This window comes from Mus caroli, chromosome 10 (genome assembly GCF_900094665.2).
Source record: "Mus caroli chromosome 10, CAROLI_EIJ_v1.1, whole genome shotgun sequence".
NCBI classification, from domain to species: domain Eukaryota; kingdom Metazoa; phylum Chordata; class Mammalia; order Rodentia; family Muridae; genus Mus; species Mus caroli.
The window spans coordinates 9,004,889-9,018,157 of NC_034579.1; the positions used below are offsets into that span (position 1 = coordinate 9,004,889).

Below are 13,269 nucleotides of genomic sequence, written 5' to 3' on the forward strand. Positions count from 1 at the left end.
GCCAGCTCTCACGTGTTTCTTCCAGACGCTTCCCAGTGGCTGTGCCTGGAGCTGATCCATCCTGACTTCCAAAGCTCTCCTTCCCAATTCAGTGGCCCTGCCCATCCGCAAGCAGTAAACCTCCTGAACTTCTTTCTCCCTTCTTTTGATATACTTTAACTAAGTGATATCATCTATTCCTATTTGATTTTTAAAAAATAATCTAGATTCGATAGATATTTTATTTCTAGTAAAACTCTCTTCTAACTTTCAGCAGCAATAACACCTGCAGCATCGCATCTTGAAGATATATCAAACCAGACCCACATGTAAACACTCATTTGCTTCACCCACCCCAAAACTTGCCAACACCTACCCCAGGCTCCATGCACCTAGGCACCACAGCCAAAAACCTGGGTGATATACTTGGATACACCCCTCTTTCTTTCCTCTCCCATGTTTAATCTGCAAGCTAGTCCTACCTTCAAAGTTCAACTCAAATCCATGCAAACCTCTCCACTTCTGTGCCACCCATCTCTCCTCTGGCCCACAATGACTTGCTAACCCTTGGCACCCACAGTCCTATCTGCCAACCCACTTCTCAGGCAGCAGAGAGAATGGTCTCTCTCATGTGTTCACACCCACAGGTCACCCGGCCTGAAATCCCTCACTATCCTTTCCATGGTCTTAAGTCACTATTTAAAATTCTTGACATAGTTCACAAAAATACTGACAGGGCAAGAACGACTGTGGGCACATGGAGACGGATCTTAATTGGTTAATGAGAAACTCAAAGGTTCTGTTTAAGTGTAGGAAAAGGGGAAGGCTTGCTCAGAGACCATATAGGTAGAAGATACTTCATAGATGGAATTCAACACACATAAGAATCAGGAATGGAGAAAAGCCTACTCGGACTGCAAATTATAGCATAAGAGGTATTAAATCCACATGAAAACTTGGGGTTGAAGCCCAGAAAATGATGTTTTATAGGAGAGATCAAAGGAATGTTTTCAACTGAGTTATAGGAGTTAAAGAAACCAGTCATCATAAGTAAAAACACTGGGAAATTAAGACGCAAACGATGCCAGGGCCTAGGAAGGAAAAGAAGCTACATTCTCTCAACTTAAAGGCCTGAAGTCACAGGGCTAAGATAATTCAGAAGGTGAGGTAAGCAAAAGTCTAGACAATGGAAGAACATGTAAAACTAGGACTGTTAGTCATCAGCCAAAGGTCATCTGTGTAGGCACCAGCATCCCCCGGGAGGGGTTGAAAGCAGCCTCTCCATGTAAATACTCAGGAGCTTTTCAACTGGCATGTTTCTAAAGGGAGACTCAGGGATTGCCTACTGACCTCCCAATGCTACTCAGCATGGTGGAAGAAAGAGGAGTCAGAGAGAAGGCTGAACGGCAGTCAGCATTCCTTAGAGAACAGTGGACGGCAAGACAAACCAACGAGGAGACAATCAAGACTTGACCACATCATTCCCTCACTTAATGGAACTGAGCCTCTAAGTTACCAATAAAAGCATACAATAAACAACGTGAGCATTAAACCACTCAGTCATTAACAAATAGAAACTGGTTTCTGAAATTCTTACCATGCCAACCTTGCATGCTAAGCAGAAGTGATTGTTTTAGCTAAATACCATAAAATAAGTAAAATCCACTTCTTTTTCCTCTGATTTGCTATGTTACTGTGTGAGTATATACGTACATACGGAGGCTGGTGAACAATTATATAGTGCACTCTCCTACCATTCTGTGAGTTCTACGCATCTAACCTCAACCATCAAGCTTCAGAACAAACAGTCACTTTCACCAACTGAACCATCTTAATGGCCCTTCCTTTTTGAGAGGCTAGCCTTAACACTAAGAATTGAAATATCTTCTCTTTTAACAAAAATAAATCAGTCCAGTGAAGAAATTACTCTAAATGCAAGAGGCAAGACCCACAGGAAAGCCCAGAGAACCATCTTAGCCACCCAGTGAAGGTACATCATTGAGCCAAAGCAGTGTCCAGGAGCCAAGGTAAACAATTTGCAGTAGTTAAGGGTTTTCCTTCTGCATTATTTGATGATCAAAACTAAAAAGAAACCAGGATTCACAATCAGGCCCCATCTCTCCCGTTTCCTATTCAATAAGGTGTTTTTCTCCTTTTTCTAAAAAAACATTTTGTGAAATGGATAAAAATAAAATGATTACCACATGCCACCCAAAATCTAAAAGAGTAAGTAAACTCTTCAAATCTCATAAAAATAGGGAAGAAAGATGATATGTTCAAGATTATTATAATTGGAAAATTGAGTAACTTTAAAAAAAATAAAAGCAAATTTGCTAAATGAGAATGTCAAAACAAACCTGGAGAGAAATCTATGGTAATGACAGAGAAACGGGCTTGGCAAGTGAGTATTCTTTGTGCTGCCTTTACCAAGGAGGTACGATTAACCACAACGGTCAAGAGGCCAAGTCACTGCCCCCATCCAAGTACCAGAGGGTGACATGTAAGCTCCAGGGCACACACTCATCCAAAATACACTTCTTACAAATTTGCAATCCTCACCCCCTCTTTTTCCTCATATGTGTATATCTATGTGGTGTGTAAGCATGTGTGTTCACACACATGAGGTAGCCAGAGGTTGATATCTAGTGTACTTTCCAATCACTCACCACCTCCCTTCCTTCACTGAGACAGTGTCTCTCATTGAGGGTGGAGCTCACTGACCCTACTACGCTGGCTGACCCATGAGTTCCGCTAACCCGCCCATGCCTGGCTCCCAGCATCAGGATACAGGGAGACCACCAAACCCACTGTCTATGTACATGCAGGGCATCCTAACTCAGATCCTCAGGCTTGGACATAGAGCACTTTACTGACTGAGCCTTCTCCCTAGCGCCTGTGTGAACATCTGGACTCAGTTGCTAAAATGTGTGTCTTTGAAAATCTGAACGGTCTTCCTTTTATGAATGAAGAAGAATGGGATTTTAGACAAAAATCACAAAGAGACAAAATATGGGTTGAGTCAAGCCAGGCTAATGGAGAAAGAAAAAAAATCCATTATTCATATCTCCTTAGGAAAATCTCATTTATTTGCTGGTGAAAACATCTGTTAGCCCATTTCTGGAAAAATCTGATGAATGATTTATGGTACAGTGCCTCTTCAAGGGGAAAGGGAAAGTAAGGCTGATATTTTGAGAATCCTTATGAGAAGATATTGGGGGCAAAAGTTCTCTATTAACGGACCACAAACAGAAACAAAATTGCTACTTAACAAAAATTACCCAGGACAACATGAGAGAAAACATTCCCCACACCAGGTCAATGCCTTGGCCTCTCAGCATAAATAGAATCCACCACTCAGCATCCAGTTGACTCCATAGTACAGCTTTTAGCGTACCACACAGCACCATGATCAACAGTCCCAGACGCTACTCACCTTGAGAAACAAAACACTTCCCTGTTTCATAAAAAACGGAACTCAGAAAAAAAAAACACACATGTTCAGAAAACACCCTGCACAAGTTTGACCTGGGAGAAATCAAACAGGCACGGAAAATGAGAAATTTCAAGAAAAATGAGCCAGCACCTGGATATGAATTTCTTCCTCTTCACATTCTTTCTTATACTTCCTTGGGAGAGTCTCTACCTCTCGGATGGCATCTATCGTGACTTGCTGAGGAAGCACCTCAAACAGAGATGTTAAATACATAATTATGGATTTCTTGTCAGGGAGATGCACAGCAACATCTAAAAGCAGAAGAAAAGATGACTCAGAAACGTGTGGACTGCTCGATACCAAGTAAAAAGTAACTGTTCTTGTACCCAGAAACAATGCCTCATTTGTGATCTCCATAATGCTGCCGCTCGGGAAATTGCTGCTGCAGATCACAAAATAGGAGACAGAGATGAAGACTTATTTAGCCTCAGGTTCTTAAGTTTTCCATAAGGTGGGCATGATAATGCATACTGCAATTCAGCTCCTGACAGGCTGAGGCAGGAGGTTCATGAGTTTGAAGACTGCCTGGGCTCCATACTAACTAAGACCCTGCCTTCAAGAACAAATTAAAAAAACAAAAAACTGTCTCAAAATGCTCTAAGGCAGCTACTCATGTAGCCATTTAAAATATGGCACAGACTTCACTCACACAATAGAGTGGGCAGAATTCAAACCTAAAGTTGTAATTAAAGTCTTCAAACCATACACAAATGCTCACACGTACATGCATTCCAAGAAACCAAACTGAATTATTTCTTTAGCAAGTAGGTATTCCTAGACTTTTCCAATCCTACTTGATACAAGTTAACTCTTATCTGGTGAAATCATTAACCTGCTGTCTAAAGGCTACAAACAGGACAAAAGATTTACTGCAATAAAGTGCTTTGTGAGAGATGGGAGATGGACCCCACAGGCTCATTGCCAGTCAGCCCAGCTGACAGCGCCCATGTCTTAAAAGACAAGGTGGGAAGTGGTAAAGACACCTGATTCCCTCCTCTGGCCCACACATGCATTCACATATGTGCACACACCCACTCCACTCATTCACAACAGCCACACATACTACACACAGAAAAGTAGGAAAACAAACACAAAGATATAATTATGGCCAATATTGTAAAATGAGGAGCCCTTAATTGTCATAGTGTTTTGTAAAAAAGAAAAACATCATCACTGCTCAAGGTGTTCAAAATTAGAAAGCAGAATCAAGCTCAACAGGTTTTTATGTAACAAACTTATACATAGCAGATTCAAGTTCTCAACCTTACCTTCAGGATCTAGAAGCTTTTCAATTCCCAAATAAGTGTGGGCCTTGCTAAAAGCATGTTCAAGTCTCTCAATTGGGGACATTTTGACCACTCTGTCCCAGCTGAAGAGATCTGGTCTGAAATCAGAGACAGAAAAATATAATGGAAACAATGTAGATAGCACCATAATTCATTGCACTTCAATTTTTTTTTTAATTTGTGAGTGCTATTTTAAATTGTATCTTTTGCATCTCAAGTTTGTAAAATCTAAAAGTAACATGTATGACAACGATAACAGTAAGTAAGAAAATCTCAAGTTCTTGGCACAGTTGAGTGTACAGTGTTTCCCATATAGTATGAGTAAAGGAGATGTATGGATACAGAGAAGACCGGGGAAGAAAATGATACAGAAACAGGAGGTGAAATAAGCTCCAACAGAGTGGTAAAAATGAACCTAAATATATGAGTTACCAAATCAATTATTTTAATGGACTAAATTCTAAAAATTAATGGATTCTATGATTTTATAGCTTTACAAATTTAATGATTTTAATGGACTAAATTCCACAATTAGGACAAAAGTACACTCCTGATATTATAGTTCTAAGGGTTCTAAGACAAGAGGGTCACCAATTAAAAGCTGGCCTCATCCACATAGCCAGTTTCAGTTCAGCTTGGGCTGCAGACGGAGACACCAGAAGAGACTAAGATGAGCACACCGACACTCCAGGTGCAACTGGACTTAGTTATCCTAAAGCAGAGGTGCAAAGGGGGCTGGTTCCCTTCCGTTCATCTTTCTCCATGAAAACTAGTTTTCCTTTACATCTTGTCTTTTTTCCAGCCTCACATCGTGGACAGTATCACTGGCTTGACAGACCTAAAAGTTGGTCCCTTTCTTTGCACTTCACTCTTGTATCTTACATGCACCCTGAGACTGGTCTCCCCTTCCCTAACCCCTGTTCTCCTTTCTACCTCTTCCTCTGTCTCTTAGCCACCACAGCCACCAGCCTCCCCCATGTCAGACGCCTCTTCCCTCTCATCTATCGTCTTTTTCTTTAGCCTGTCTACCATTTCTATGTCTTCACATCCCCATACACACATTTTGTGAGACAAAGACTCCCACATGTAGTCCATGCTGACCTCAAAATAGTTACACAGGTGGCCAAGGATGACCCAGAACCCCTGATCTTTCTACTTCCCAACTTCTGAGATCATATGTGCACCACCATGCCCAGCTATAATTTACATTTCTAAATAAATCTCTGTCTCCAGTTAGAAGGAACTGAGATGTTTGTCTGTTTTGCTCCTGCTGTATCCTTGTGTCTGGTGCAAGACACTTTATATCTATTTGTTGAATCAAAGAGCCAATAAAGGCAAAGGGTAATAGATAAATGCAACTGTTTCTTAACAGGACAGGACAGGATCCTCAAGATGACAGAAAAAGAGCGGGAGAAGACAAGAGGGAAAGGGTCTTTAACCCCATAACAAATCAAAATACCAAAACTTAAATCTATAGCACGCATCGATCCTATGTAAAAAATATTAAAAGCATTGCTTTGGTATCAAGCATTCTTCTCACTGTCACTAATTTGAAACAATACTACATGAAGAACAGAATCATATAAAGAAAAGGAGGGGAAGGGGAAAAGGATTAACACATTTTAAGGTTATCCTAAATTCAGCCATCCCCACCTAACAATCTACCAGCAAAGATTAAAAAAGAAAGAAAAGTAAGAAACAAAGAAAGCCAAACCTATATTATGCAGAGATAAACTTAGTGAAATGTAGAGCATAAGTACAGAAGCATGTACTTCATTTGTATATAGCAGGCAAGAACATTCAGGGGATTAAATGAGAGAATTAATAATTCATAACAGCAGCAAAACATGATCCACTTTTCCTGCTTTTGGCACTTAATCTCTGAGGGATGCAGAATTACTTGTCTGGTGTGTCAAGGCACATATTTACATGATTAACCAACTGTCCCATACCCCATGTTCAGTTGCAGTGTCAGCTCAACTGGTTGTCAGACCGGTCTATACAGGAGAGCTCTTCCTCAGCTCTTAGCACCTCCAGGATGGAAGCTCTAAGAGCTTGTTCTTGTATATCTAGCACAGTCCAATGCTGGCACCTTTACATGCAACTATAATGATTCTACTCCATTTTATAGCTCTGTATTCATACAGTGATGTGATTTTTTACTAGAAAGTTATTTCAGGCTGTTTATTCTTCTGGGGTATAATGGCGATTTTTGTATTAAATTCTTACATACAAGTTAGAATCTCGTTTATGAGATTTCATAAGAAAATTGTATAGCTCTTTGTAAACATGGGTAACACAATAAACAGAGTTGTCCTTCTGCTATCAGAAGAAAAGCTACACACAACTCTTTGTGTGTGTTACTGGTTAGGGCCAGATGAGTGGGAGTGAACTATGTCAATTATCTTACACTTCTTAGTTTATAAATGTGTAGGAGACACCATGGGCTTTGCACTCCAGCCCTGAAGTCCAAAAGAGACATCCGGTGGTTGATCTGTTATGGTATTGCTTTCCTTGATGCTTTTCAACATGAGCAATGTGGGCAGCAGAGGTAGCCGAAGGGACTATGGGGAAGAGAAGTAGAAAAAAGACACAGAGAGGAGGTAAGATTTGCAGACCAGAAGACATCTCACTTGTGCCGGTGGAGCACGGCGTTGAACGCGAGTCCATCGGTCCAGCTGGTGGTGAAGTTGAGGACGTTGACTTGGCTGTAGGGCCTGGTGGTCTGCCGCACCCAGCTCAGCAGGATCTTCTCGCTGTTTGTCTGCTGCAGGTCTGACATGATGTCTTTCATGACATCCTTCACCTGTGCAGAAAGACCCACACCTGCTTATAACGCAAAGAATTAAGTGATTTTCCTGATAGCAATAATTATACTCTTAAGAACTGACAGTTTGTTATTATCCTAAAGCAATATGTATCCATATGCATAAGAAAGTCCTCAGAGAATGACAGAGATCTATCAAAAGGACCTTTAGCCAATGTAAGGGATCAGAAGGAGTCGAATCTAAGACAATCACCATATTAAGATGAATAATATTAGTAAAAGTTAATAAACTTATACAAAAGCCCATAATACGTTGATGAACAGGTGGGTGGGTGGATGGGTGGATGCATGGATGGATGGATGGATGGTTGACACACTGATAAAAACAGATTCTTTGTTATAAACAGAGCTAGCTAATAATTGTAGAAGGAACAATGGCATCAGAAACTTACTATTTGCCAAGGATCTTAATGATTTGGGTAATAATAATGAATGGCTGCTAAAGCTAATGGTTCAAGTTGGGCAATTAACTAAACATTTATACTGTCACTAAGTACGCCCCAACATGATACACTTAATAACAAGGGACAGTCACCTTACAATGGAGAAAAACTTGGGAAATACCACCTTAAGCTAAGTAAATATGGCCAGAGAGAGAGATAGTTGGCAGCACATGACCCTGCCACAGTGACTGAGAAAATCCAACACTTCTCCTGTAACAAGTCTATACAAGGAACAAGCTGGATCCAACGTGCTGGTGGGCAGTCAATCCCAGGGACATTGTATAAAGTTCAATGTTCTTCAAAAACATCAGCACCGTGAAAAGAAAGGCTCCGAAAGTGTCCCAGGTTAAAGAGATACCAGAGAGAAACCCAATGAGCGTCACTCATGATCTTGACCTACTGTCTTCCTGGCTTATCATCCTGCCTCCCTCCCTCTACACCACTGCTACTGGGAACTGAGCCTAGAACCTCATGCCTACTGTCTACGCTGAGCTACGCTCCCAGGGGTATACTACTGACGTGGTGAGCCAAACCTCCATGAGACCTCTAGATAACTCCACTATCCCAAAATCATCTTCCTGACTTTAACAACTCTATCATTTTGGTATTTAATGATTGTGATAACACAGTAACACATGGTAATGGTACACATTTTATATTTGTATGTTAATGGTATTGTGGCTATACAGTAGAGTTCTTTTTTATTTTTTTTAATCCATGTTTTTAGACAGAAGCTTGGGAAGTGTATTTGGTGTTTTATAAAAGGAAAGAGCATCCAAAGTACTCAGAGAGAGAACGCCAGAGTGAGCTCAGGAAATGCGGGTAAGTGTTAACATTCGGGGAATCTGAATGAACGGCATTTGGAAATCCCTTAGGCTACTCCTACAACCTCCTATGAGTCTGAAAGTAAAGCAGTTTTCTCAATGAAATATGAAACACCTTTTTTTCTCCTCTGCCAAAAATCTCTATCAGGCTGCCAACACTGTCCATTGGGAATCTGTAAATTCGACGTGTTCTCTGGAGATTCATATCTAACGCCATAACATCAGCACCTTAAAAATGAGCCCTGTGTGAAGTAGGGCCGCTGCACACAGAACTATTTAAGGTGCAACCACAGTAGAGGAGGGTGGCCTTCAAACACAGTATGACTGATGACCATACCAAAGAACAAAGGGAAACCTGGACACCAACACAGAGAGTGTGTCATGAAGACTACGCTTGCCTAAGCCAGCACACCCCAGTTTACAGCCAACTCGAAGTTAGGAGAAAGACAAGGAGCTGCTGAGAAGATTCAGCTCTGCTGGCACTTGGGTTGCAGACTCGCAGACACGAGGATTCTGAGGCAATAAACACCTCCTATTCCAGCCGAGCAGTTTGTGGAACTTCGATTTGACAGCTGTAGAAAATGAACAGAGAAAATAATACAAGGTCTGTCTCAAGGTGACTGGGAAGGTCCCCACCTGCCAGTGCAGAATGATGCTCCAAAGTAAACCTAAAGTCAGCTTGGGATTTCCATCCACAATGTCCGTGCCTCCAATATTCACCAAGTCCACCTGTCAGAACAAAATAATAACACAACAATTAAATTCTTGGGACAGCGTCACCATCGAACTCCAAAACTTTTTTTTTTTTTTTTTTTGGTTTTTCGAGACAGGGTTTCTCTTTATAGCCCTGGCTGTCCTGGAGCTCACTTTGTAGAACAGGCTGGCCTCGAACTCAGAAATCCGCCTGCCTCTGCCTCCCGAGTGCTGGGATTAAAGGCGTGTGCCACCACGCCCGGCCCAAACCTTTTGAGTAAGTATATTTATACAGCAATATAAATGAGGATAAAATTTTCATTTTAGGAATTGGATCAATGCAAAACTCAAAAACGTATTATTTATCCTACAGATCAATGAGAGCATCAGAAAAGGCATGTGACTTATCCATCACTCACAGAACGAATTCAAAACTCCCACCAAGAGGAAACACTGCCAAGCATCAACTGATATATACAGCAACCAGCAGGCTTCCCAGCAAACAACAATGCCTGCAGCAGCTGAGAACCCTAAATGTTACTTACATTGTTCTGATGTAAAACCTGTAGCACTCGGTTGACGTTGTTTAAGGCATGCACCCTTGTGGAACCACGTTCCTTTGGCTGGAAAACAAAGCAAAGCAAAACAAAATAAAACAAACAAACAAAAACCAAGAAACAGTCCCCATTCCTTCATGTGTTGACAAACTCTGACACAGAAACAGAAGCAGAATAGCAGGTCAGCATCCATGTCACCCAGCCTGGGTACCACAGGATAGAAATTCACTAAGAACGCCCTGAAACACGGACTCACTTACCAGCATGCCTACTGAAATTATCCAGGAGACATTCAAACAGGCATGGCAGTTCCCTGCCCCCACATGAGACAGTGATTTAAAGGACTTAGGCTGTGGCAGGAATTCAGCATTTTCAAAATTGCTCTAGTTACTCTTCACAGGCAGGTAGACACATTTGAGAATCAATTCTGTCAGACAAAGCTTTTTTATTTAAACTTCTCCAGAGGCAGAAAAAAAAAAAAAACCAGCAGAAAAGACTGCCTGCTTTCTCCTGCCCATGTAGGAACAACAGAGCAAAGAGACATTGTCCCTAACTCCAAGTCACATGAGAAGAGTGTGCCACCTAGGGCATGACAAGCTAGTCATCTTCCTTCTACCTCATGGGCCAGGGAATCTCATGAGAGATATCGGCTTTAGCCTGAAGCTGCCCAGCCTCGGCCAGGAAGGCAGACAGAGGGTGCAGTACTCAGGCTTCACAATTTAGTACCCAGAGGGAATCTCCCAATCTCAACAGTGCCAGAGGCACTCCATCAGCCACATTCTCAGAGATGGCCGTCCTCGCCTACAGGCTAGAGACATAGCTCAAGTGGTAGTGTTTCACTATCATGCATGGAGCCCTGTGTTCCAACCTCAGCACTGCCCAAATGTGCTGTGGTGGACAACTCAGTACTTGGGAGGATGGAGAGGTGGAAGGATCAGAAGTTCAAGGGCAGCCTCAGCTACACAGTTAGGTTGTAACTAGCCTGAGGGAAACAAGACCCTGTCTGAGGAAAATGATCAGAGATGTCCTCTCACCAATGATGTTCCTGTGAGGCCTTCGAGAAGATCCAAGAGCTTTCTCCCATCTTTGAGGTCTGAGAACATATCACTGATGGGCGGTTTCCCACTCTGCAATGAAGAAGAAGAAAACTAAGGTCGACTTCAGGATCAGAAGTTCCACATTGAGGCTGGTGAGATGGTTCAAGGTGCAAATACGCTTTCTGGTGACCGTGATGACCCAAGCTCAATCCCCAGAATGCACGCAGTGGGGAGAGAGAAGAAATCCCACCATCTGTCTTAGGTGCACCATGCCATGAGTGAGAGTGTGTATGTACATGCTAATAAATATAGAAATGTAATAAAAATGAAAACATTTAAAATACTTTTGGCCGTGTTTGGTCCCAGTCCACAAACACAAGGCAATTCCTGCACAGAAAAAACAAGAGTCTCAGTTTCAAACACAGTCTGACCAAGAACTACCCACTGAGACTTAATCAGTTACCTGAGCTCCCTTAAGGCACCAGCTATTTTAAATACCAAAAAGTATAATGTGATGTGAGAATGTACTAAAAATCATAAACCATGATGTAATAAATCTGTAATGGTCTTGGATGTTGTCACTTCTTCATATGAAGGATAGAGAGCTAAAAGTCCGTCCCTGCCAAGCCTAGATATTACATAATCAAGAACTATCTTTTTGCGATCACTTTAAAAAACAACAACAACAACAACAACAACAACAAAAAAAAAAAAAAAAAAAAAACGTTCCATATGAAGCAAGACTTTAAATTTGAGACAAGAGAAGAAGGGTTCCCTGATCCTCCTACCGAATCCTTACTCGGCTTTGAATAACTATAGTGTGCAATCTGTTAAGAATTCTTAGCATGTATCCTAAAAGTTCATAGGCTCTAGGAGGGAACACGTGGCCCACCACAGAAACAGTGGGGAATAAGCTGGACCCTGTCTCTGAAATACAGCTATATCTTCAGTTTGCCGCTGTGTTGGGGACATATAGATTATCTCTACCAACTACAGCAACAAGCAGACTAGATGAGCTCAGATGCCACTTTTGAGAGACACTGAATACTTCTCTCATGTCTTACACAGCAAAGAGAAAGATAAAGAGGTCAAGTCCATAGAACAGAATGAGTTATCTAAGGGAACCCCACCTACTAGCATTCACTTTCCAACGTACAACAAAATAATATGTCAAAGCTTATGATAAAGTGAAGCAAATTCAACTATTTCCCCATATCAGACAATTATTGATATCTAGCAGTGGCCTTTGACACAAGCAGGTTGTGCTGTACACTAGCCACAAACTTTAGTCATGTTACCTGGTCTTTACACACTCACTTGTTTGTTAAAAACTCAAATGGAAGCTGGGTGTGGTAGTGCATGCCTTTAATCCTAGCACTCGGGAGGCAGAGGCAGGCGGATTTCTGAGTTCGAGGTCAGCCTGGTCTACAAAGTGAGTTCCAGGACAGCCAGGGCTATACAGAGAAACTGTCTTGAAAAACAAAACAAAACAAAACAAAAACCTCAAATGGTTAATCCAGTATTATTATCAGTTATACCACAAGCAAAACCTTCATGCTTTCTATTATTATAAAAAGTACTATTGAGGCAGAAGAGATGGCTTGGCAATTGAAATCACTTGTTGCTCTTGCAGAGGATTCAGGTGCAGTTCCCAGTAACCAAGTGGTGACTCACAGCCATCCACAATTCTAGATCCAGGGGACCCAAAGCCCTCTTATGAACTGTACAAGCAGCAGGAATACACATGGTGTATATACATTCATGCAGGCAAAACATTCAGACACATAAAATAATCTTCTCTGAAAGAACCATAAATTTTCGATAATATCTGAGGGGACTTATGGAATGAGTATCTTCTCAGTCCCAAATTCACAGAAATGGTAACTTGTGGGAACCTTTCCTATTCAAAAACAATTCACACAGAATACGGGAGACACCTATGTGGAAATAACACAGATGCCAGAAAGGCTCCATTGCAAACTAAGACTTCCAAAAGTTGCCATTAATGGCACACTCTTTTTCCCTCACATCCAGATAATCCAATTGTTTAACAGGCAACAAGTTTAAGAAAGGCTCCTCTAGGGCTGGTGAGATGGCTCAGTGGGTAAGAGCACCCGACTGCTCTTCTGA

General features: G+C 41.6%; 1 protein-coding gene across 7 annotated transcripts in view; it reads right to left on the reverse strand.

The window, feature by feature from the left end:
* Utrn (utrophin) overlaps window positions 1–13,269 on the reverse strand; it is a 493,578-nt gene that overhangs the window by 364,186 nt on the left and 116,123 nt on the right. For all 7 annotated transcript variants that reach the window (XM_021174513.2, XM_029482311.1, XM_029482313.1 and 4 more), the window contains 6 exons: window positions 11,137–11,229; window positions 10,091–10,168; window positions 9,489–9,581; window positions 7,392–7,564; window positions 4,741–4,856; window positions 3,563–3,723 (listed from right to left, as the gene is read on the reverse strand). In XM_021174513.2, the coding sequence (XP_021030172.1) occupies window positions 3,563–3,723; window positions 4,741–4,856; window positions 7,392–7,564; window positions 9,489–9,581; window positions 10,091–10,168; window positions 11,137–11,229 (714 nt within the window). The remainder of the gene's footprint in view (window positions 1–3,562; window positions 3,724–4,740; window positions 4,857–7,391; window positions 7,565–9,488; window positions 9,582–10,090; window positions 10,169–11,136; window positions 11,230–13,269) is intronic.